This window comes from Delphinus delphis, chromosome 1 (assembly GCF_949987515.2).
Source record: "Delphinus delphis chromosome 1, mDelDel1.2, whole genome shotgun sequence".
In the NCBI taxonomy this organism is placed as follows: Eukaryota; Metazoa; Chordata; class Mammalia; order Artiodactyla; family Delphinidae; genus Delphinus; species Delphinus delphis.
The window spans coordinates 63,999,379-64,025,485 of record NC_082683.1 but is presented as its reverse complement, the minus strand read 5'-3'; the positions used below and the strand labels follow the sequence as shown (position 1 = coordinate 64,025,485).

Sequence of the window (26,107 nt, the reverse complement as noted above, 5' to 3'; positions counted from 1 at the left end):
TTATTATTAAATTTCATTAAAAATTGATCTCACTGATATATAAGCAGTGAATTTCATAAGTTAATTTATGATCCTGTCAGTGCACCTGTACATTTAAAACTGTACTTAGACCACTTGCTATACTCATTATTTCTTTGTGTAGTAAAAGTTTTCTAGTTCTAGGCTTTATTAAAAGTGTTTGAAATTTCTCTGAAGAATAGCATATTGGTGGATATAATTTACTTTCTCAAACCCCAAGGCTAAACATAATAGGAAAGAAACCAATCATGTAAAATTTCATTGAGTAGTGCAACATTTCTCAACCTGCAAATGAAACAAATACTTACTTGATTTCCAGAGTTGTGTTTTAAAAGATTTTTGCCTCAAGATGTAAATTCTTTAATTCTTTTCAGGGCAACGTGATACTCTCCTACAATGAAATGGTAAATGAAAACTAACTTGAACCATCTGAATGATCTGCAGAGAGAAAAGAGCTGATACTAGTGAAGAAAGGACATTTTAAAAATCATTCACATTACTTAGCCACAAAGTGTTGGTTGTAGCAAAGATTTTGAGAGCCTTTAAGGAGGCTGGAGATTCAACAAGCAGATTGGTAACACACCATAAGAGAGTGCCCAAAGAATATAGACATTAGAGTTTTGATTGTCTCAGCGATGCATTAAAGCACAGTTAAAGAAATATAATTCTGGCATAGAGAGCTAGGAAATGACAGTAGCAGATGGATTGCACCAATCTGCAACAATCAGGGATGAATTGCTCTCTTTGAATGATAGGATTTTATACTTTGGAAGGCTACTAGACTCCTGTAGCCAGAGGCTTCAAAAGATAGACTATTTATCCAACCAGCCCAGAAGGAAACATTGTCTGTTAGTTTCAAATCATTTACTTACCTGGGTAATAACGTCCCTGGGTTCAACATCTTTAGACACAAATGTCAATAATCAAGCTGTGGCACAGGTAGATGATGGCAGTGACTAATTCACAGGTAGTTTCCCCCTTAACCTCCTGTTTTTGCAAATATCAATGCAGTAGGGAATCAGCAGCGTTTATTATCCCTTTAATCCATTTTGAGGGCATTTTTAACTGAGGTAAAATAGACATACAACATTATATTAGTTTCAGGTAGACAACATGATGATTTAAATTTTGTATATATTGTGAAATGATCACTACAATAAGTCTAGTTAATATACATCACCATGTATACAGACGTTTTTTCTTCTGATGAGAACTTTTAAGATCTACTCTCTTAGCAACTTTCAAATATGCAATATGGTATTATTAATTACAGTCACCATAATGTACATTACATCTCCATGACATTTATTTTATAACTGGAAGTTTCTACCTTTTGACTCTAGTCACCCATGTGGCCCACCCCTCATTCTCCACCTCTGGCAACTACCAATCTGTTCTCCATATCTATGAGGTTGGTTTTAATTTTATTTTTTTTGTTGTTTGTTGCTTTTTTTGTTTTTTTTAATTCCACAATACTCCACTTTGTATTCCATTATATATATATGTGTTTATGTGTGTGTGTGTGTGTGTGTGTGTATATATATATATATATATATATATATATATCCCACTTCTTCATCCATTCGTCCATGAATGAAGACTTAGGTTGTTTCCAAATCTTGGCTATTATAAATAATACTGAAACGTATAAGGGAGTACATATATCTTTTTGAATTCATGTTTTCATTTTTTTGGATAAATACTCAGAAGAGGAATTGCTGGATCATGTGGTAATTCTATTTTTAATTTTTTGAGGAATCTTCATACTGTTTTCCATAGTGGCTGTACTGATTTACATTCCTCCGATGCACAAGGGTTCCTTTTTCTCCACATCTTTTCCAACATTTGTTATTTCTTGTCTTTTAAAATATATCCATTCTAACAGGTATGAGGTGATATCTCAGTGTGCTTTTGATTTACATTTCTCTGATGATTGATGATGTTGAACCTGTTTTCATGTACCTTTTGGCCATCTGTATGTTTTATTTGGAAAAATATCCATTCGGATCTTCTGGCCATTTTTCAATCAAATCATTTGTTTCTTTGGTATAGAGTTTTATGAGTTCTTCGCATATTTTGAATATTAGCCTTCATCAGATATATGATTTGCAAATATTTTCTCCTGTTCAGTAAGTTGTCTTTTCATTTTGTTGATGTTTGCCTTTGCTGTGCAGAAGCTTTTCAGTTTAATGTAGTTCCACTTGTCTATTTTTGCTTTTGTTGCTTTTGTTTTGGTGTCAGATTCAAAAAATCATCACCAAGACCTATGTCAAGAAGCTTACTGCCTATGTTTTCTTCTAGAAGTTTTATGGTTTCAGGTATTATTGGGTTGGCCAAAAGTTTCCTTCTATTAAGTAAAAATAAAAGACACATTTTTCATTTTCACCAAGGACTTTATTAAACAACATATTCACTGTTTTGTTCCACTACCTTCTGCCATTTTTCAGGCAGCTTCATAATTCCATCTTCCCAAAACATTTTATCTTTTTGAGCAAAGAACTGTTCCAGGTGCCTTTTACAGTCTTCCAGGGAATTGAAATTTTTTCCATTAAGAGAATTTTGTAAAGACCAAAATAAATCGAAATCTGAAAATGCAATGTCTGGTGAATATGGCAGATGAATTAGAACTTCCCAGCCAAGCTGTAAAAGTTTTTGCCCGGTCACCAAAGAAACATGCGGTCTTGAGTTATCCTGATGGAAGATTATGAGTTTTCTGTTGACTAATTCTGGATGCTTTTCATCGAGTACTGCTTTCAGTTGGTCTAATTGGGAGCAGTACTTGTTGGAATTAATCATTTGGTTTTCCAGAAGGAGCTCATAATAGAGGACTCCAATCCCACGATATATACAACATCAACTTCTTTGGATGCAGACCGGGCTTTGGTGTCGTTGGTGGTGGTTCATTTTGCTTGCCCCACGATCTCTTCCATTCCACATTATTGTACAGTATCCACTTTTAATCTCCCATCACAATTTGTTTTAAATACAGAACATTTTCATTACATTTAAGTAGAGAATCACATGCGGAATATGTTCAAGAAGGTTTTATTGCTTAACTTATATGGAACCCAAACATCAAAGCAATTCACATAACCAAGCTGGTGCAAATGATTTTCAGTGCTTGATTTGGATATTTTGAGTATGCCAGCTATCTCCTGTGTGGTACTATGCTGATTTTTTTTTTTTTTTTTTTTTTTTTTTTTTGCAGTACGCGGGCCTCTTACTGTTGTGGCCTCTCCCGTTGCGGAGCACAGGCTCCGGAAGCGTAGGCTCAGCGGGCATGGCTCACGGGCCCAGCCGCTCCGCAGCATGTGGGATCTTCCTGGACTGGGGCATGAACTCGTGTCCCCTGCATCGGCAGGCGGACCCTCAACCACTGAGCCACCAGGGAAGCCCCTGATTGTTCTTAATGTCTCAATTTGATCTCTATCAACTTCAACTGATCTACCCGACCACGGAGCATCATCCAGCGAGAAATCTCCAGCACAAAACTTCACAAACCACTTCTGACACGTTTGATCAGTCACAGCACCTTCTCCATACACTGCAAAAATCTTTTTTGTGTTTCAGTTGCATTTTTACCTTTCTTGAAATAAAGCATAATATGCCAAAAATGTTTTTCCTTTCATCTTCGATATTAAAATGGCTACACAGGGCTTCCCTGGTGGCGCAGTGGTTGAGAGTCCGCCTGCTGATGCAGGGGACATGGGTTCGTGCCCCAGTCTGGGAAGATCCCACATGCCGTGGAGTGGCTAGGCCCGTGAGCCATGGCCACTGAGCCTGCGCGTCTGGAGCCTGTGCGCTGCAACTGGAGACCACAATAGTGAGAGGCCCGCATACCGAAAAAAAAAAAAAAAAGGCTACACAAAAATTTACCAATTTTGATGTTTTTTTTTTAATGCATGATGATATGAGAGCTGTCACAATACAATCTAACAAAATTGTTTCAAATGAAGTTAAAGACAGCTAAGCACTACTAGAGCCATCTTACAGAAAACACTGAATAACATTTTGGCCAACCCAATACTTCAAGTCTTTAATCCATTTTGAGTTAATTTTTGTGTATGGCACAGGATAATGGAGAAGTTTCATTCTTTTGCATGTTGCTGTCTAGTTTTTCCAACACCATTTATTGAAGAGGTGGTTCTTTTCCTACTGTATACTCTTGGTTCCATTATCATAAATTAATCAAACATACACGTGTGGTTTTATTTCTGGGCTCTCTATTGTATATTTACGTGGTGGGTTTTATGCCAATAAAATGCTGTTCGAATTACTATAGATTTATAATACAGTTTTAAATCAAGGAGTGTGATGCCTCCAGCTCTGTTCTTTTTTCTCGAGCTTGCTTTGGCCATTAGGGATCTTCTGTTGTTCCATGCAAATTTTAGGATTGTTCTATTTCTGTGAAAAATGCCATTGGAGTTTTGACAGGGAGTGCACTGAATCTGTAGACTGCTTTGGGTAGGATGGGCATTTAACAATATTAATTCTTCCAGTCCATGAGCATAGAACTTTCCATTTATTTGTGTCTTCTTAAACTTTTTCATTAATGTCTTATAATTTTCAATATACAGACCTTTCATCTCCTTTGTTAAATTTAATCCTAGATATTTTATTCTTTTTGATGCAACTGTAAGTGAAATTGTTTTAATTTCTCTGATAGTTTCTCATTAGTATATAGAAAGGCAACGTATTTTTGTGTACTGATTTTGTACCCTGCAACTTTACTAATTTTTTTATTAGTTGTAACACTTTATTTTGTGGAGTCTTTAGGGTTTTCTATATATAGTATCATGCCATTTTCAATAGTGATAATTTTACTTCTTCCTTTCCAATTTGTATGTCTTTTATTTCTTTTTCTTGCCTAACTGCTCTGGTTAGGACTTCCAAAACTGTGCTGAATAAAAGTGACAAGAGTGGGTATCCTTGTCTTCTCGTTGAAGTTAGAGAAAAGGTTTTCAGCTTTTAACCTCTGAATTTGATGTTAGCTGTGGGCTTTTCATACATGGTCTTTCTTATATGGAGGTGCAGTTCCTCTATACCCATTTCATTGAGAGTTTTTACCATAAATGGATGTTGAACTTTGTCAAATGATTTTTCTACATCTATGGAGGTAATCATATGATTTTCATCCTTCATTTTTGTTAATGTGATATATCATGTTGACTGATTTGCAGATGTCAATCCATCCTTGCATCACTGGAATAAATCTCACTTGATCATGGTGTAGGATCCTTTTAATATATTGTTGAATTCAGTTTGCTAATATTTTGTTGAGGATTTTTACATCTGTTTATCAGGGATATTAGCCTGTAATTTCCCTTTTTTATGGTGTCTTTGACTGGTTTTGGTATCAGCTTAATACTGGCTTCATAAAATGAATTTGGAGGTGTTCTTTCCCCTTCTACTTTTTGGTAGAGTTTGAGAAGCTCCTGTATTAACTTTGTTGAACGTTTGGTTGAATTCACCAGTGAAACAGTCTGGTTCTGGACTTTTGTTTGTAGAGAGTTTTGAAATTACTGACTCAATCTCCTTACTAGTAATTGGTCTCTTCAGATTTTCTATTTCTTCATGATTCAGTTGTGGAAAGCTGTGTTTCTAGGAATTTATCCATTTCTTCTGGCTTGTTCAATTTGTGGACGTTTAATTGTTCACAGTAGTCTTTTATAATCCTTTGTATTTTTGTGGCATCAGTTGTAACATCTCCTCTTTCATTTCTAATTGTACTTACTTAAGCCCTTTGTCTTTTTTTCTTGGTGAGTCTAGCTAAATATTTGTTAGCTTTATTTTTTTTTAAAGAACCAGCTCTTTGTTACACTGACATGTATATGTCATTATAACTCCCAAATTCAGTGAGCATCTTTGTGACCGTTACTTTGAACCCTTTATCAGGTAAATTACTTATCTCTGTTTAAAGGTAATTTCATGAGGTTTTATCTTATTCTTTCATTTGGAGCATATTCTTCATCTTTTTTTTCTTCTCATTTTGCTTAACACTCTGTTGGTTTCTATACAGTAGATGAAATAACCACCTTACCCTGTCTTGAAGGAGTGATCTCATGTAGGAGGTGAACCTTGTCATTCAACCCACCTCAGCTCTTGATTGTCCCTCAAACCTTTGTGCTTGTCCAAGCAGCTATTATATTTTTAATAGCTCCTACTAGATAAGGATGCTCCAAACCTGTCAATGTTCCAAAGGGGAGGATATCAGTACCTAGATTCAGGCTGACTGGAAGCCAGACCTTCATGCAGCAGCTTTCAAGAGTATGCAAATATATACTGTCCTGTGGGACCACAAGCCCAAGCCCTACTGGCCACCAGAGACAGGTAATCTGGAGGTGTCCCCTATGCAGCAGTTGCAAAAATCAGGGCTCCAGACAAGTGAATGAGCTCTTTCCTGGGAGATACCAATGAGCTGGGGCGAGGCAGTGGGAGAGCACCAAAATGGTGTACATAGCCTATGTTCCTTGAGAGCAGCTTGGTAGGCCTCTAGGTGTGTGATAAACCTGAAGCCTGCCCCTCAGGCCAAAGCTCCAGAAGCAAAATGTCTATTCATATCCTCTGCCCATTTTTAAGTTAGATCCTTTATTCCAATTTTCAACCTGATCCCAAATTGCGGTCTATTATAGAACAGCCAAACTGGCAAGTCTGAATAAAAACAAATAAACAAAAAAAGTCTAAAAACAAATAAACAAAAAAAAAACCCAAAAAACAAATAAACTAGTCCAAAATTTTTATGAATACAGACAAATGGGAACACAAACACTAGCATGTTGGACTTGTGACAAAGTTCAGTACAAAGAGTATTAATAATACAATTTCAGTAAGTATAAACAACTAAAGTTGTGTTCCTCAACCACAATAGAAATCAGCTTTGTCTAAACATATTTTATAGGCACAAAAAATTTAAGTTAAACTAAGCAGCTAATGGTAGCTTGAATTATTTCTCCTGCACTAAGTGAATTTATAAAGGTAACTTTCAAGTACCTTTAAAAAGGTCTTTTCTTTATTAATAATTTAGTTATAGACATAGATGAAGACTTGTGTTTCATTCAGCTAAACAACAAAAAGAACACCTGAAATCCCTTAGACAATTTTGAACAAATTAATATTTTTTTCCTTAGTTATTTCTTTCTATTTTAATTCTGCTAGACTACAACAAGTTTCCTAAATTCTGGGTCTCCAGGTTGCTCAAGTCCAAAAGGCATTATGGTGTATCTGAATGGCATGTGTAGCACACCAGTTACCAGCTGTGATAGCTATACATATATTTTGCAGCAGGCAAGTTTTGATTTTGGCTCTGTGCTAAATCTGGTAACCTTTATATAACATAAGTAGTATTGCTTAGCCTCAGAAGATGAGTGGATCATCACAGCTTGTGAGAATTGATTCTGGATTCATTCCATCAAATTTTTGTGATTTTCAGCAGCATATAACTTGGATTTTCAAAGCTTTATTCCCACTTAGTATGCATTAATGCACACTCTTTATTTCTGTTTTGTTTAGTTTGCAAGACAAATGCCCAAGGGAGATTAATATCAAAAGTTGCATTTTTTTCCATGCCTTCTTGATCATTGTTAATTATTAACTCATCAATAAGTTTACAGAATATATTTAGTTACAAATTGTAGCTGTCCTTCACAAACCTTGAAAGTATACGATTTAAGGGCCATGATTTTACGAAATAAAAATGATAAATCAAGAGAAAATGTCCAATTTATTACTTATTCATGCATGTGGTTATCACATTGGTTGAGTTAGATACACTGCTGGTGATACATGTGTGGTACTACACACCAAGCGATGCATATCAAGGAAAGAGACACTGCCAAATTCTTTGGAACAGATAACATTTCAAAGCAACTAGAATCCATACATTGTGCAGGAATATGATTAACATGGTGACCACCAATTTGTCAGAAACCTCCCACTGATTTAAATAGAACTACGTTCTAGAGACATGTGATTAACTAAGGTAAAAGTGAAACAACTCTGTAAAGTAATAACAGCATCAGCATCCACTTGCAGAACAGGTATCTGGTGTCCATAGCTTGAAGGTAAATCCAGGCATCAGTGTGGTGGTGGCACTTGTAGAATATGAAGTTTTATCAATACCTTTGATAGCACAGAAGATGGTACTAGATGGTATTAGAAGATAGCACATGGATATCAACCACTCTTGAGTTGAAAATTGCTTTAGAAAAGTTTGACTCTAGATGTGAAGCTTCAGAAAAGTCTTGACTGTATCTTAATATTTCACTTTTTTGTTCCTCTACATGTATTTGCAAAAGGGTTAAATGACATAAATCTATATTTAAGTGGTTTTAAAAAAGATTTCCAATAAATAAAAACTTCAAGTAACAAGAAAAGCATTGCATATTTTATTGGTAGTGTTTTCTCTTTTTCAGTGGAACATAAAATAATGGCGATTCTTAAGAACTGATGACACCTTAGATTAATTAGATTAGAAATACAGCATTGAACTTTTAATGAGTGACAAACACATAACATCCTCTGAAATCTATGCAAGTAAATCAGTAAATGCTAAAAAATGGCTACCATATATCTTTATTTACTCCTTGGGAAGAAACTTGAAAAATATATACATAAATATCATAACTGAGGGTTGCTGATAAGTCACATAGATTTTTATCATCAATTTCAGAATGGTTTGTATCTATTAATACTTATTTATTAATTAAGACTATCACAATATTTTAAGCATTCATTTAATTTGACTCTGTTAGCCATGGATTTGTTTCTGAAAAAGTACTTCTACAGTATTCCTACAGTGCTTTGAAGACCCTACAGTATGACATTTTTATTAGTTCATCAGAATAGGTCTAATGCACTTGAGGAGAGAACTGCCAATGAATACATCTAACTTCATTGGAACCAAAGCCCAAAAGAAGATGAAAAAATTCTGAAGGTATATTTAGAAAATTACCTTTAAAACAATTATAGTATTTTGTGAACAAAATAATGTTCCACAAGTCATCTTTATAAAAGAAAAATTTAAATAGTGATAAATATAAAAAAAAATCACTTTTCTGAACTTACATCCTTAAGCTATTCTTTCATCTAAAAATGGTTTATTTTTGTTATTAATTTTATGCTACAGCAAGCATGTTAATATAATTTTCATTAATTCACTTCAATTAAAAAACAAGTCTACAGAAAATTCCTGCATCTGCAATCTTGCTCAATCAAGAAAGGCAGAGTATACAATATTTAAGATGTCTCTAAATCAGACTGTTTTCTATTCAAAGTAATTTCTAGAAAAATTTGCTCCCTATAAGTTATCATGTCTTCCACATCTTTGTAGAAAAGCATTTCTTCAATGGACAACAGCTTGTATTTATTCAGGCTGAATGCTGACTTGTTCTGTACAGCATTTAACATCTTTAGGGATGTTGTAACTGAATCACTCAAAGAAGAACAAACTGGGAAAATACGAGCATTCCACAAACTCAAACATGTCTTGTTTCCAGAGAACAGTTCCTCTGTAACTTTAAGATTCCAAATGTCTAAGCATGACAGGAAACAGACTCCAAAGAATTGAAGTAACTTTATATCTGACAATGTTTTAACATTCTTTTTCAAGTTGTCTTGCACTCCACATGCCATAGTTGAATACTTTAAGTGTCTATTCATCTTCAAGCTTAAGGAACACACAAAAGAATGTGCAGACAGGACGGCTGTTGTTATACAAGAACCACTAATAATGCAATTTTCCCCCACTGAAACATCAGGCCCCAATCTGGAATACTCTACAACTGAGCCAGGTGCCACAGAACTTCTTGAATCCAATATACTTTGAATGATACAGGATTTGTTGCTAGAGCATTCTGGTATTGCTGGAAAGATGCTAAAAGCTATGGACTGTAAGCCAAGCTCTGACTTCAAATTGCTATCAGAAGTAAAATGAAACAAATATTCTTCAGTTGTTCCAATGTGATAAAATTTGGAGTTATTAAGAACAACAACATTTAGTGATGTTCCTCTAAGAAGATGAAATATTCTTTGCCTCATGTCTACCAGCTCTGACTCTTCTTTAGTAACATTTGATGTGTTTCTGGTATATTCCACAGTTGCTCCAGGTCCCAAAGCCTGCAGAAAGTCTCCATAGGCATCTATTTCACAGTTCAGTGTACCTATTTTTTCATAAAAAGCAAGTAACTTTTTCGCTGTTTTATGATCCATGTAAAATAGGCTGTCTGTGTAGACATACTCAGGGTCTAATTTAAGAGAGGGTATGTCACCCCCAGCAAAGTTTTGTTGAAAAAAATTTCTAGGTCTACACACAGCATCAAATTGATACATCTTTTCTATGCTGGGCTTATGAAGGAAACGATGGCAACTTCTGTACTCGAGGTCTCTATGTTCTAAATAGTTAAAAGGTTCTAAGACAAATACTCCATGTGTTGTACCTACAGTCAAACTAGAAGGATGAGCTAAAGCAGTAAAGCCAGGTTTGTCAAACCTAATATACTCAGATTCTCCAATACTATAAAGTTCAATATCATCTGCACAGGTAACCAGAATCCCAGGATTCATATGTGAGGGGAAATCAATGTACATGGCTAGTTTTAATTCCAACATCTGATAAATGGGGCTACCAAAAGGTAAAGCAGTGAAAATTTTCCCCAGAGCACTTGCATTTGGAAGGCGTTGACTGTAGCCACCTATATAAAATTAAACAAAATAACTGTTTTAAAATGTTTATAAGATTTAAAAACCTAGGAGCATCAGTTACAACTCAAAATATCTCTAAAGATATTTAAAATATACAATATATTACTGTATCCCAGGAAAGAATAATAAATTCCAGATGACAAATTCACAGAGCAATTCTGTAGAGATTTGCTATAATGCAGTTCTAGATTAGAAAAGACCTGTAACATGCTTTACAGACTATGAATTGTTTTAACTCAACTGGATAACAAGTAAAAAGGACAATGAGCTAAAATATGACCTTATATCTACATTTCACACAATAAATTTCAACCATGTTTAAACGCCTACATTAAAAATCCACTTCATGGGGGGAAAAAGTCACAAAAAACTAATATACATAATTATCTATTAAAGAGTAATTTCCAGATGGAATGTGTTTCCTCAATTACATACACTTAAAGGAAGTAAAGGTGCATTTATTTAAAAGCACTTTACAATGTATATTTGTTTTTAATTTTAAAAGGCCTTTCCCTCTAAAATGAGCCTTATGACTTAATTCCTTGAAAAGTGTGTTCGCTTAAGTACATTAAATAGCTTACATCATTTTTACGTAACTAATTATAGTGAGAGGCATAGTAGAAAGAGTCACACAAAAATGCGTTCAAATTCTGGTTCACCACTTTTTAATTGTTCATCTTGGGACTTAACACTAAATCAGCAGATGTAAATACTTGCTTTATCATGTTTTATGAGATCAACAATACATGCAAAGCACTTACTACAGAGTACATCATTCAACCAATGAGCTAATACTTTCTTTTTCATTTTCCAAATACTAACCAACAGTAAAGTTCAGCATTGTAAGAATTACCTACTTTTAATTACACTTGACCCTTGAACAATAAGTGTTTGAACTCTACCAGTCCATTTACATGAGGATTTTTTTCAATAAATACTGTAAGACTATATGACCCGACGTTGGTTGAATCCCTGATGAAAAATTGTGGCTATGGAGAGTGGAACTGCCTATACAGAAGACCAACTATGAAGTTACATGCAGATTTTAGACTGTGTGAGGGTTCAGCACCACTCACAGATCAATGCATTATTATATATTTGCAAGGATCGATTGTATTAAAATATATTTTCTGGTGTCTAACTTAATTTTTACTAAATTAATTATAATACTCGTTCTGGAATAAAACTGTAAATTTGAATTTTTCTTTTACTTTTTCAGTTAGTCTTAAAATCAGAACTTGGATGTTTTACTTGATATCATCTTTAAAAAGAATCATTGTTCCGTATATGAATCCTAAAAAATGAAAAGTGCCTTGGTAACCATGTGGATGAGTGGCTCTAAAATATCTGTTCCTGAACTGGTACAAGTCCATGACAAAGTTTCGCCAGCCTCCAGTACATAGAGGAAAAATAACAGAGGTCTCTTTCATATAACCCAAATTTTCATACAACCAAATCTGTCCAATTTAAAAAATTATACTCTGAGATTACTTCTTTCCTACCCTTCTGTTCCCTTTTTTGGTGTGTGATTTTCCCTCTTTTATACTTTCTTGTCAACTCCATGTTCTGTCACCACCTTTTCTTTTTGTTTTTAAACTCCTAAGGATTATGGACTTTGGTCACCAATAACTAGATAAAAATGTGTTAACAGGTTTTGTGTAAAGTCTGGTAATCACAGTACTAAACCAGCCTCTCCCCTACAGCAAGAATCCTTTCTAAAGCATTGTCAAGAAATGTTCATATTTTGATGAGTTCTATCTTAGGAAAATAATTTTCGATATGTATACCAAAAACAATACATGAAAGTTGAGGATGTATGTGATCTACAATTTTAAGGTTAAATTTTGTGAAAAATATTATGCTACTTACAACCTAAAAATATCAAGGAAAGCATAAAATATTTGTTTCCAAAGCAGTATAACTTCAAAGACAAAAGAAAAAAAAAAAAAGGGGATAGTATTAGTAATGGAGAAAAAGGCCCCTTGGATATAAAAGGTAATATACTAAAAGAAAATGTAAATTAGTAAAGTGTAACATTACCAGAGTGAATTAATAGGATGGTAAAAGAATTCCATTCATCTCCATAAAGCTTTTCCAAACATCGAAGGGCACAAAGTGTCGATCCTCCATTTCCTTGAAAACAAAGTTAAAAAGCTCAATTTATTTCACATAAAGTTACAAAAACTTTGTTATTACAGTAAATTTAAGTGTTATAACTTTGAGGATATGACCTCTGGCTACAATTAACCAGGCAGAGACCAAAGGTATAGGCAGAACAATCAAATTAAATACACATTTCTTAGCAATTAAATAATTAGTAATAAAACCCAGAGATGAGCCCTTGGTAATAAAAGTTGAGTTAATTTTCTCCTGAAAATAGTAGTAAAAAGAAAGAAATGATAAATTAAGCAATCTGCAACACTATAAGACTGTAAGTTTACACGTTCACTTGGAGTAATGAACTGTAAAACGCATTAAAATAATTCTCCCATATGATCATATATATGTGTTAGATTTACTTTCTAAGAAGATTTTTAGAACCTGTTTTCCTAAAAAACATCTTAAATGTAACTTCCACTTACTAGTTACCATGGGCAAGTTATTTAACATTTTGTGCCTGAATCTCATTCAAACATGGGAATCAGAAAAGTACTGACCACATATTTATGAGGATTAAAACACTGGCTAATTAGGACATGCTAGTATCAGATACAGATACCCTAACTCTGGTATCAATGAGCTTCAGCTTTAAGTATCACATGGAAAATGGCCCCCAGGAAAATAGCGTGTATTTTTATTTGCAAGGTAAGGTCAAAAGGCAAAGTGGACAAACTGGTTTTTAAAAGTAAACATCTATGATAATTATGCCATTAGACTGTGCTCTTTCGCATTCTGCATTGTGGTCCCAAGAGGCCAAATATTTATTTTTTCTGATTTGATCTCTTCATGTAAGTTTCTGAGCAAATTGTGTAGTTCAGAGGGACCTTAAGAGTCCTACTGATAAGGTCCAAAAGAATATTCACCACCTGAGTAAATTTTATTAAGACTAATAAAATTCTCTTTTAAGTAACATAACATTCTGGAAGTTTTTCATGGTAAGTCCACAATGTGTAAAAACAGTTGCCATGCCTTTTATCTTTCTTAAAAAATAGTGAACTTACATAAAAATTAAAAAATTTTTAAAGACTATAGGTGGTAAGACACACAGTATAAACTGTAAGCCACAGGAAAGCTTTTCTTCAGTGATTATTCTGCCCACAATTTATGATATAAATCTGACCATAAATGTGTACCAATTTTGGCTCCAGCAGGATCAACAAAAACATGATATTGAACTCCAAGAGGTAACTCCTTTTTTTTCAGCTTTTCTGACAGTTGTTGCTTATAAGCAAGTTCCTGTTTATCATCAGCTGCTGTTATTGCAACAATGTCCCAGAATTCTCCAGCTGCCACAGGTTTGCCTATGTGTAAGAAGAAAGTGATAAATATTATCAGAATTCTCTAGCTGTTACAGGTTTACCTATTTGGAAAGAAGGAAAAAAGAGGTAATAGTATCTTCAAAAATGTATCTTCTGCTTTTGAGAATTAGGGAATAATGAGTGGTCAGCTAGTAGGATTCAAAATAGTTCTAATGAGGAGTGTTCACAAATTCTACTTTTTTTCCTTTTAGATTACTTGCTCCTTTTATGGTCTACAGTCCCATTTATTTAGATTTTCTGAGAGTTGTAATGTTTCTTGATTAAGAGAAGTACTTTTGACTTGCTAAAGATGAGCTCAATTCTTAAATAAAGAGAGGAGACAAAGGAATAAATTAATCTCCAGTTTTGAAAATCAGTTTTCACATACAGGGACCACTTAATGTTTGTTGGCTAAGAAAGATTAAATCCAAGGACCCATTGCTACAATGTTGGTGTTCATAAATGTGGGCACTTTACTTTTTAATCGCCTTAAAATGAGCCATGCAAGTTTACAAAGGTTACTGGAGAATGACACCAAATTCTGGATAACAGAAAAGTTCCCAGCTCCCTGATGAACTCAATAAGAGACTGAACTTTTGGCTGACAGTTGGAAGCTCTTCTTTATTGATAAACAAGACAAATAAGCGTTTTTAACAAATTCTAGTCAGCTAGAATCTAATAGTCCTGAACATTTTACTGTAATCCAAGTATTATTTTCTGTATTTTTAAAGCAGTAACGTCAACAAAAATATGACCAATTAGATAGTTGTACAGGAAATGACAAGTGGCATAGTGCTTTAAAAAAACATTTTGACACAAAGTTACCCCTTTTAATTTTTAATCAATAATTTCACCGTGTTGTTTCGCTTTTCACTTAGTAAGCGTTCACATCATGGAACAAATTGGTGAAGTAGGTAGGGAGTGGAAGAAAGCTAAAATCGGATTTGTAAGAGTCAAATCACTATGCTTTAGATCTTTTAGGTTTATTTAAAATAATTTTTGCTAATGAGCTAACCAAACGAATAACTTGGATTTATAGCTTCACTAGTCAGGCTAATAACTGTCTTCTCATTCCTCCTCATATATATACATATATATATATATATTTATATATAAGCAACTGGGAATAAACTTAAAGAAAGCAACAAGCATAACGTAAAGAAAGGAGAGTGACAGAAGAATAAAAAAACTTAAGAGGAACATTAACTGCGCCTGGGCCAGCGTCCTAGGCCCGCAAGTGATTAATAAAAGGAAGTGGTAGTCCAGCAAATACACCAGCACGTAAAGCGCCCTCCCTGTCCGTTGCCGGGGAGAGCCAGGGTTCCTCCTTTGGTACCTCTAAGCTCTGAAAACCTCCGCAACCTTCGCTGGGTGGCTTCTCGCAAAGATACGCCTGGAAGGGCACTCGTGGCTGCCATAGCTCACTTTCCCCAACACCGCCGAAGACTTCCAGCGATCCCGCAGCCCAGCACCGCACGCATGCGCCCTGGGACGTAACCCGTTCTTTGGTCCGGTTTCGTCTCTGTCCCGCCCCCTACGTGCGTCACTCACGTAACTACGCCCCCGAAGCTCTTTGTCTTGCCTAAGGAAAACCACGACGGGGTGAGCCCGGGGCTTCGCTCCGTTTCCCTAGCAACGGCCTCCGGAACGGATAAATGGCCACCTAGTGATTTGTCGGACTGTGACGGGTCTGGGCCGCTTGTTACCAACTAATAAAGCCTTGCAGCTCGGTAGACCCGGTGAGTTGTCCTGCTTGGGCGGCGAAATTTCGAGAACTGACTCGCTTAAGGAGAAGTTCAAACTACAACTTAGCTTCTAGCTTTCTCTCAAAGGCCGTTCGTCCTTTCTAACTCGTGGTTTGTTTCAGCCAGGGGCAGTTCCCAAGGACCTCTTGAGAGTTAATTCTTCCCCTTGGGTCGTCGTCTGAAGCCATCTGCCCCAACCCCAGGTCCAGATACATACATAGTCTGAACTTTTAAAATCTGTACTCTCTTCAGGAAGCTTTGTGGCTTCTTTGCCCTTGCAGTTACTAGAGAGTGAGCCACTCCACACCTCTCAGTTTTGAGATAACTTAAGAGGCTTTTGGAAGTTGTATAAAATTCTGCAATGAGGCCCTTAACGTTTGGGGCTTTTTGGCTGTTTCTCTGGCAACCTTTTGTGTATGCAGATTAATCTAGAACTTTCAATAGCATTCCTGGGAATAAGTTGGCCTTAGTGGATGTGTTTTCGGTAGGTATCGATAGATAAGTTTTCTTCTCTTGTAAAACACCAAGTTTATGATGAGTTTTACAGATTCTTCTATTTATCTTTACACGTGAGAAAGCTATGAATGAGAGAGAATAGTGACTTAGTCAGGCTCTCACAATTAGTTAAGTAGTAGAGAGAAGATTTAAGCAAGATATTTCAATCCCAAACTCCGACATCATTCTACCGCACCATACAGTTTAATTTAGTTGAGAAGCCTGTCTTCATTAAAGTTTCATCAGGAACATAGGCATTCAAGGCCTTACAAGTTCTTACCATGAACTTAACTTAGTTTTTCTTCTACAGAATTGACCCTGTTATTTAATTCAGTACTTAGAGTGAAAGAATTTGAGTGAAAAGGGAGATTATGCTTTCATAGTTTTATTGTTTAAAAGCTCTCTTTTTTGTTAATAAAAACAAAACATTCTTAATAAGAACATTTAGAAAATACAAAAGACTTAAGTGAGGTGAGAGAGAACAAAAGGGGAAGTAGCAAGAGAGAAAGTGAGATAACGGCTTAAATAAAGGATTTTATTTTTTAACTGAGTGAAACAAAGCCATTGCAAGGTTTTATGTGACTTACATTATGTTTAAAAGGAGCATTTCATGGAAATGTGAAAATAGACTCTAGCGGAGAGTGGGGCAATGATAGAAGCAGGGAGACTTGTTTGGAGGCTACTGCAGCAAAACAGGTGAGAGTTGGTGAAGGCTTGGCCAGGATGGGAATAGTGGGGGTGATGAGAAGTTGGTTAGATTCTGGATATATGTTTGAAGGCATAATTAATACAATTTGCTAAAGGAATGGCTGTGGAATGTGAAAGAAAGAGAGGAGTCAAGGATAACTGCCTGAAGGCTGGAGCGACCACCAGTTGAAATGGGAAAGGATATGGATGGGGAAGTAGGGACGGTTATTGGGGTAGTAGGGAGAGTCCAGAATTTGGTTTTGGATGTGGAAAGTAAACAGATGTATATATGTGCAGTGCATATGTTATGGGAGTTTGTATGTATATGTGTTTGCATTATACATGAGTCTGGAGTTTACAAGACAGGTCCGGACTTAAGAGATATAATTTTGGGAGTTGTCAGCATATAGATGGAGTTAATTTTTAAACTACAGAATTAGATGAGGTCCTAAGGAAAGAAAGGGCAATAGAGCCTATAAACTGAGGGATTGTACATACTAATGAGGTAAATGCTGAAAAAGGTAACTAAATAAGAAAACTTAAGAAATGATAAGAATTGTGAGGGGACTAAAACAGGGTGATGTGATAGACTGTATAACAGAGTGTTAAATGTATGTTAGAGCATTTCTTGGACCTGGGAAGAATGGCCATAGAAATGGATGCTACTTTTTTGCTGATATGATTATATTACATAAAATGTGCTGGACGTAAATATACTATATCGGCTATGTTTTTTGTCCTTCTGTCTTTTCTGTTTTCTTCAAATTTTCACTAATATTAATTTTTAAATAAAAAATGAAAAAGTTGTATACTATGTGAGTGGCAGTAAATTTCTGGCAGTTGATTGTAGTGGGTAAAAAAGTCAAAGGATTTTATTTAAGTTTAGGTTTTATATAATCAGACAGTGTGATAATGGTTGTTTAAACAGTCATAAGCTACTGTGACCAGAATAAAATATGTCAGTACAGGTCTGTAGTAAACCCATTATTCTGTATAAAATGGAAATGATGTGTTTGATCTTGAATTCCACATTTCAAAAGGGACATCAAAATGATAACAAATATGATTTAAAATAAAGATTTCAAAGATTTGTTGATTAAAAAAAAAAGGGGGGGACATCAGACAAACCAAACTATAATAAGTTGAGAAAAGATGCTTTTTGGAGGCATTTGGGCTTTTTTTTTTTTTTTTTTTCTATAGGAGGAGAGTATCTGAAGAAGTGGCATGAAAAGAAGTGAGATAGACTTTTTAAGAACTTTACTGAGGTATGCTTTAACTATCATTAACATATTGTAAGTGAGTTTTAATGATTTTTAGTAAATGTACTGAGTTGTGCAACCATGATCACAAGCTAGGTATAGAACATTTCCATCACCCCAATAAGATGCCTTGTGCTTATCTACAATTAATGCCTGTTAGGTTATTTTTATTACTATAGGCATGGATATGACTGTTGTGTGAAAGTTGTAGAGAAGCACATTAAAGTTTTTCTTCTTATTCATAAAAAGAAGCTTAAGCCACATGGAGCAGGTCCTTGATTACGGACCATGGAGCTTAGGTACATGGCTTGGCCAGTTCATGCTGGGGCTCTCATCTTTTCCGTTACTTGTGCATCATCTCTGTTTAACCAGTCTTTCTCCTCTTACTCTTCCTGATGTGGAGTGTAAAGCAAAAATCTCTTTTTTACTGTTTCCTTTCTTTGAATGTAATTACTCAGTTAGCCTGGTCTCAGACTATTTCTTCCCTAATTTTTCTCACTGTAGCCTATTGAAGGAACCCTTACCATCTTTCTCGAGGGCAAAGGAAAACTTTTTTCCCCTAAACTTCTATTTTACTTTCTCTCTTAATTTTTTTAAAGACTGTATCTTCAGAGCAGATTTAGGTTCACAGCAAACTTGGGAAGAAGTTACAGAGGTTTCCAGTATACCCTCATATATACCCACACATGCATAGCTTCCCCCATTATCTACATACCTCACCAGAGTGGTACATTAGTTAAAATTGATGAACCTATAATGACACATCACAATCACTCAAAGTCTGTAGTTTCCCTTAGGATTCACTCATGGTGTTTTATATTCTATGGGTTTGGACACAGTATAAGGACATGTATACATTGTTATAGTATTATTCAGAGTAGTTTCACTATCCTAAAAATCCTCTGTGCTCTGCCTATTCATCCCTCATTCCCCAAATCCTGCAAATCCTTCAACCACTGATCTTTTTACTGTTTCCATGTTTTGCTTTTTCCAGAATGTCATATGGGTGGAATCCTACAGTATGAGCCTTTTTAGATTAGCTTATTTCACTTAATAATATGCACTTAAGGTTATACCATGTCTTTTCATTGCTTGATAGCTAATTTATTTTTAGTGCTGAGTAAACAGTCCATTGTATGGATGTACCACAGGTTATTTATCCGTTCACCTACTGAAGGACTTCTTGATTCCTCCCAATTTTGGTGATCGTGAGTAAAGCTGCTATATATATCCACGTGCAGGGTTATGTGTGAAAATAAGTATTCAACTCCTTTGGGTAAATACCAAAGAATGCAATTACTGGATTTTATGGTAAGAGTGTATTTAGTTTTTTGTGAAACCCCCGAACTGTCTTCCAGAGTGGCTATACCATTTTGCACTCCTACCAGAATGAATGAAAGTTTCTATTCTTCCACATCCTTGTCATCAGTTTGTGTTATCAGTGTTAGACTTTTGGCCATTCTAATCGGTGTGTTATGGTATCTCATTATTTTCTTAATTTGCATTTTCCTGATGATATGTGTTAAGGAGAGACTTTCATATGCTTATTTGCCACCTATGTATCTTCTTTGCTGAAGTGTCTGTTAAGGTTTTTGGCTTATTTTTTAATCTGGTTGTTCATTTTCTTATTGTTGAATTTTAAGAGTTCTTTGTATATTTTGTATAAGAGTCCTTTAGCAGATGTGTCTTTTGCAAAAGATTTTCTCCTAGTCTGTGACTTGTCTTCTCATTCATTTGGCATTACCTTTTGCAGATCGTGTCTTTAATAGAAATGAGCTATAGATTATAAAGTATTTTTTTATTGATTATGTTTTTGACATTGTATCTAACAAAGTCATCATCATCCTAATGTCATCTAGGTTTTCTCCTAAGTTATCTTCTAAGAGTTTTATTGTTTTATGTTTTACATTTAGGTCATATATCCAATTTGAATTATTCTTTCTGGAGGTATAAAGTCTGTGTCCAGATTCATTTTCTTTTTCATGTGGCTGTCCAGCTGTTTCATCACCATTTGTTGAAAGTCTGTCTTTGCTTTTTCTCCTTTGTCAAAGATGAGTTGACTGTATTCATGTCTGTCTGTTTCTAGGCTCTCTATTCTGTTCTACTGATCTATCTTTCTTTTGACAATACTGGACTGTCCTGATTACTATAGCTTTATAGTAAGTCTTGAAGTCAGGTGGTATCATTTTTCCAACTTTGTACTTCTTAAGTATTGTGTTAGATACTGGGAGGTCTTTTGCCTCTATATATAAACTTTAGAATCAGTTTGTCAATAGCGATAAAATAACTTGCTGAGATTTTCACTGGGGTTGTATTGAATCTATAGATAAGTTGGGAAGAACAGACATCTTGATAATTTTGAGTCATTCTATCCATGAACATTGTCTTTCTCCATTCATTTATTCTTTGAATTTGCTCATCAGCATTTGTTTGTTTGTTTTCCTCTTATAGATCTTGTACATATTTTGTTCCATTTATATGTAAATATTTCATTTATGGTAGTGATAATGGAAATGGTATTGTGTTTTTAACTTATTCATTGCTGGTATATAGGGAAGTGATTGACTTTTGTGTATTAACCCTGAATCTACAACTTTGCTCTAATCACTTAGTAGTTCCAAGGGTATTTGTCTGTTTTTTTGAATTTTCTACAGTGACAATCATGTCATCTGTGAACAGAGATGTGGTCTGTACATTTTTATTTCCTTTTTTTTTTTTTTTTTTTGTCTCATTGCATTAGCTAGGACTTTCAGTACAAAGTTGGGAAGTAATGGTGAAAAGGGACATCCTAGCCTTGGACTTCATCTTAGTGGAAAAGCTTCTAATTTCTCACCATTAAGCACAATGTTAGCCGTAGACTTTTTGTAAATAGTCTTTATCAAGTTGAGGAAGTTCTTTTCTATTCCTAGTTGACTGAGAGTTTTATCACGAATAGGTGTTGGAGTGCATCAAATGCTTTTCCTGCATCTGTGATTCTTCTTTTTAGCCTGTTGTTGTGATGGATTACATTAACTGGTTTTTGAATGTTGAACCAGTCTTGTATACCTGGGATAAATACAGCTTGGTGGTAGGTGTATAATTCTTTTTATACATTGTTGGATTCGATTTACTAATTTTTTTTAGTATTTTTGCATCTGTTTTCATGAGAAATATTGGTCTGTAGTTTTGTAATGTCTTTGACTGGCCTTAGTATTAGGATAATGCTGGCCTCGTAGAACAAATTACAAAGTATTTGCTTCGCTTCTATCTTCTTAAAGAGATTGTAGAGAATTCATGTAACTTCTTCCTTAAATTTTGGTAGTATTTCCCAATGAACCCATCTGGGCTTGATGCTTCTGTTTTGGAAGGTTATTAATTATTGACTCGATTTCTCATAGGTATACACCTATTCAGATTGTCTATTTGTTCTTGTGTGAGTTTTGGCAGATTATTTCTTTTAAGAAATCAGTTCATTTCATCTAGGTTATTAAATTTGTGTGCATGGAGTTATTCATAGTATTTCTTTATTATCCTTCCAATGTCCACAGGATCTGTAGTATCATCCCCTTTTTCATTTCTGATATTAGTAATTTCTGTCCTCTCTCTCTCTCTTTCTCTCTCTTTGGCTTGGCTAGAGGTTTATCAGTTTTATTGACCTCTTCAAAGAACCAGTTTTTGGTTTAATGGATTTTCTCTGTTGATTTCCTGTTTTCAATTTCATTGATTTCTGCTCTAATTCATATTAGTTCTTTTATTCTCCTTACTTTGGATTTAATTTTCTCTTCTTTTTCTAGTTTACTAAGATGGAAGTTTAGATTGTTATTTTTAGATCTTTCTTCTTTTGTAGTATCTGCATTCAGTGCTATAAACTCCCCTCTAAACACTGCTTTGGTGCATCCTGCACATTTTGATAAGTTGTATTTTTATTTTCATTTCGTTAAAAATATTAAACAATTTATCTTGTGATCTTCTTTGGCCTATGTGTTATTTAGAAATATGTGTTACTTAGAAATGTGTTGTTAATCTCCACCTGTTTGGAGATTTCCTAGCTATCTTTCTGCTATTGATGTCTAGTTTAATTTCATTGTGATCTGGGGCAGATATTGTATAGTTTCTATTCTTTTAAGTTTGCTAAAGTGTATTTTATGATTCAGAATGTATTCTATCTTGGCAAATGTTTCATGTGAGCTTTTGATGAATGTGTATTCAGCTGTTGTTGGATGAAGTAGTCTGAATGTATCAATTATATCCAGTTGATTGATAGTGTTGTTAGTTCAACTGTGTCCTTACTGATTTTCTGTCTGCTGGATCAGCCCATTTCTGATAAAAAGGTATTGAAGTCTCCAACCATGATAGTGAGTTCATCTGTTTCTTCTTGCAGTTCTTTTAATTTTGCATCACATAGTTTTACCCTCTGTTATTAGGAGCATAAACCTTACCAGTTGGTATGTCTTTTTGGAGAAATGACCCTGTTATCATTATGTAATGCTCTCATTATCTCTGATAACTTTTCTTGCTTTGAAGTCTGCTCTGTCTGAAGTTAATATAGCCACTCCTGCTTTCTTTTGATTAGTATTAACATTGTATATCTTTCTCCATCATTTTAATCTATATGTCTTTATATTTAAAGTAGGCTTTATTGTAGACAATGTATAGGTGGGTCTTGTATTTTAATTTTTTTAAATCTTCTCTTACATTCTCTTTTGATTGGTGCATTTTGACTATTGATGATCATAATGATTATTGGCATAGTTGGATTAATGTCTGCCATATTCATTACTGTTTTCTATTTATTGCCGTTGTTTTTTGTTCCTATTTTTGCCTTCCATACTTTTTCTGGCTTTTGTGGTTTTAATTGAGCATTGTATATGATTCTGTTTTCTCTCCTTTCTTAGCATATTGGTTATAGTTCTTATTTTGCTTTTTTTAGTGGTTGCCCTAAAGTTTGCAATCACATTTATAACTAATCCAATTCCATTTTCAAGTAACATTATACCTTTTCCCAGGTAGTGTAAGTACCCTACCTTATAATAAGAAAATAAACCTAATTCCTTCCTCTGTCCCTTATTACTGCTGTCTTTAACTTCACTTATATATAAGCATTCATACATATATGATATGTAATTAAGCATAGATAATTTCATACATTGTTTGCTATTAGTATTTTGACAAATTGTTATCTGATAGATCAATTAAGAATAAGAAAAATAAAAGATTTTTATTTTACCTACACATTTTTCTTTCCCAGTGCTCTTCCTTGCTTTATGTAGAACTGAGTTTCTGAACTACAGTATATTCCTTTTCTTCAAAGAACTTCTTTTAACATTTATTGCCAGGTAATTCTATTGGCAAGAAATTCCCTCAATATTTGTTTGTCTGAGAAAGTCATTATTTCTCCTTCACTTTGAAGGATAATTTCAGAGGATACAGAATTCTAGGTTGGTGAGTTTTTTTCTAGCAACACTTTAAATATTGTACTCCACTGTCTTCTTGCTTGCATGGTTTCTGAGAAGAAGTCAAATATAATTCTTTGTTCTTATGTTAGAAAGATGTTTTATCTTCTGGCCTCTTTCAGGAATTTATCTTTGATTTTCTGTAGCTCTCTTAGTTTTTCTGTAGAATATTTCAAATGACTGTCAGGTAATAAAATCATAATATACCTGTCCCAATATTAGCATGAGTTTTTTTTCCAGGACATAGAGAGGGCAAGTGGTGAAGAATATAAATTAGGAGAGTCAATAACTAAATTTCAATTAGTAAGTACACTATTTATTACTCTTACTAGAAGTATATTAATGACCCAACTTTAGAATATTCAAACTCTGCTTTATGAATGCTAACCGAAGTTTTTAAGCGAAGAAACAAATATTTGCTATGTTAAATTTTTCTTATTAATTTCTTATTTTCTTATTTCTGTCCATGTATTTTTCTGGCTGTTTTAATTAGTTTTGGTTGTTTTATATCTATCTTCTGGCTTATCACCCTTTAGTTTTTCAGGTTTATGATTTTACAATCAATGAATGTGGAATAGAAACAGAAATTGAAAACTGGCATTTTCCACAAAAGCTTTTTTTTTAATAACAAATATATGTAGCTTTCTAAATTTTAGAAAGCAAATATATTTACAGGGGAAAAAGTAAGATGTCTTGATTACAAGTGAGTCTTGATTTCTTGCTCCAAATGATATTTTATGTCATTTGAAATGAGCATGTAATGTTTCAAAGAAGCAAGCTTATTTACATTAATTTATAAACCAACTAAATTCCATTTTTATTTTCCAGGAGACATGTAGTGTTCTGACTGTTCTACTAAAACCCCTCTCTTTAGTTTTGAAAGAGCATTTTCTCTGTGATGTAAAATCATAGCAAGTCTTCATCAAAACAGGATTGATTTAATAAATTTAATGGCCAAATAAAAAGTATTTTAAAATTATAATTACTGTATATATTATGGATTTCAGTCTATTGCAGACATACTAAAGTAGTTTGCAGCCACAATAGATATAAAATATTACTAATTATAATCCTTACAGTTTGCTTTTCAAAAAAACTTTTTTTCCTTTTATATGATTTTATTTTTCATATCAGCTTATATGATAATTCTAGAGTCCATTGTCTGGCATTCCACTTATTTATAGTGTCATAACTAATGTTTACAAAATAAGGTACTGCAACATAGATCATCAAAACTAATATTATACTTTAATACACTTTTAACTTAAAATAATGTACTTATATTATTGGTATCTAAAATTCCAGTGGATGGGTATGATATCTAAAGGTCATTGACACAGTTACAAAGCATTTCTTTGAAAAATATTTTAAATATTTTTTATATATTCATTTGAAATTAAATACACAGAATAAAGAGTTTTTACTTTTCAACATTTAACTTAGATATTCATTAATCATAAGCACTTACAGTTGCTATGTGTATTTACCACTAGTTTTTTAAATGGAAAAATTTGGGAACAAAGATGAGATTTATAATTGATGTACATTGTATTTTATAAAAACATGGTTTTTATAGTATGATTAATAATATATGATAATTTTAAAGTTAGTGTTACAGTCAATACAAACTAACGAAAGATTTACTGATATATATATATACACACACATACACACTTATATATTTTTTATTGAAATATAGTTGATTTACAATATTGTGTTAGTTTCAGGTGTACAGTACAGTGATTCAGATATATTCTTTTTCAGATTCTTTTCCGCCCTATAGGTTATTACAAAATAGTGAGTCTAGTTCCCTGTGCTATATAGCAGGTCCTTGTTGATTATCTATTTTATATATAGTAGTGTGTATATGTTAATTCCAACCTCCCAATTTATCCCTCCCCCACCCCTTCCCCCTTTGGTAACCATAAGTTTGTTTTCTATGTCTGTGGGTCTATTTCTGTTTTGTAAATAAGTTCATTTGATACTGATTTCTTTTTAAGCCTAGAACTTCTTTGAAACTGTAATTGGAGCCCTGATGCTTTCTCTAATGTGTTGCTGTACTTAAACTAAATTTGCCTTTTGAACTTTATATTATTATTTGAACTTAATAATATACTTTTATATACATTTCACAAAGTAATTGTAAAATTATTGGAGTCTAAAAGGAACGAAAGGATTCCTCTTTAATGGTCATATTTAAAATTAGCAGCACTCCACAAGCAGGCTTTTAGGTAGGTAGAGGAGGAGCTATCAATTGTAGTATTAAGTGAGGTACAATTGACATATATTAGTTTCAGATGTAATACGTAATGATT

General features: G+C 34.0%; 3 protein-coding genes across 5 annotated transcripts in view; 1 reads left to right on the top strand and 2 right to left on the bottom strand.

The window, feature by feature from the left end:
• Nucleotides 1–1,050, bottom strand: part of TNNI3K (TNNI3 interacting kinase) — a 306,041-nt gene extending 304,991 nt beyond the window's left edge. The window contains exons 1-2 of the mRNA XM_060023829.1: nucleotides 891–1,050; nucleotides 327–409 (exon numbers count right to left, since the gene is read on the bottom strand). The gene's annotated coding sequence lies outside the window, so the exon portion shown is untranslated. The remainder of the gene's footprint in view (nucleotides 1–326; nucleotides 410–890) is intronic.
• A 5,665-nt stretch (nucleotides 1,051–6,715) lies between these two features.
• FPGT (fucose-1-phosphate guanylyltransferase) lies at nucleotides 6,716–15,639 on the bottom strand. Of its 3 annotated transcripts, XM_060023830.1 has the most exons (4): nucleotides 15,511–15,639; nucleotides 14,010–14,177; nucleotides 12,757–12,849; nucleotides 6,717–10,706 (listed from the first exon to the last, which is right to left on the bottom strand). In XM_060023830.1, the coding sequence occupies exons 1-4, from the start codon at nucleotides 15,590–15,592 to the stop codon at nucleotides 9,253–9,255; spliced, it is 1,797 nt and encodes a 598-aa protein (XP_059879813.1). In that variant the 5' UTR covers nucleotides 15,593–15,639; the 3' UTR covers nucleotides 6,717–9,252. The 3 variants fall into 3 exon arrangements, with proteins under 3 accessions (XP_059879815.1, XP_059879816.1, XP_059879813.1); XM_060023832.1 differs by lacking the exon at nucleotides 14,010–14,177 and having other exon boundaries at nucleotides 6,716–10,706; XM_060023833.1 differs by lacking the exon at nucleotides 15,511–15,639 and having other exon boundaries at nucleotides 6,716–10,706; nucleotides 13,997–14,172.
• Nucleotides 15,640–15,775: 136 nt separating this feature from the next.
• The window catches only part of LRRIQ3 (leucine rich repeats and IQ motif containing 3), a 234,601-nt gene continuing 224,269 nt past the window's right edge, over nucleotides 15,776–26,107 (top strand). Inside the window, exons 1-2 of the mRNA XM_060005966.1 lie at nucleotides 15,776–15,913; nucleotides 18,302–18,366. The gene's annotated coding sequence lies outside the window, so the exon portion shown is untranslated. The remainder of the gene's footprint in view (nucleotides 15,914–18,301; nucleotides 18,367–26,107) is intronic.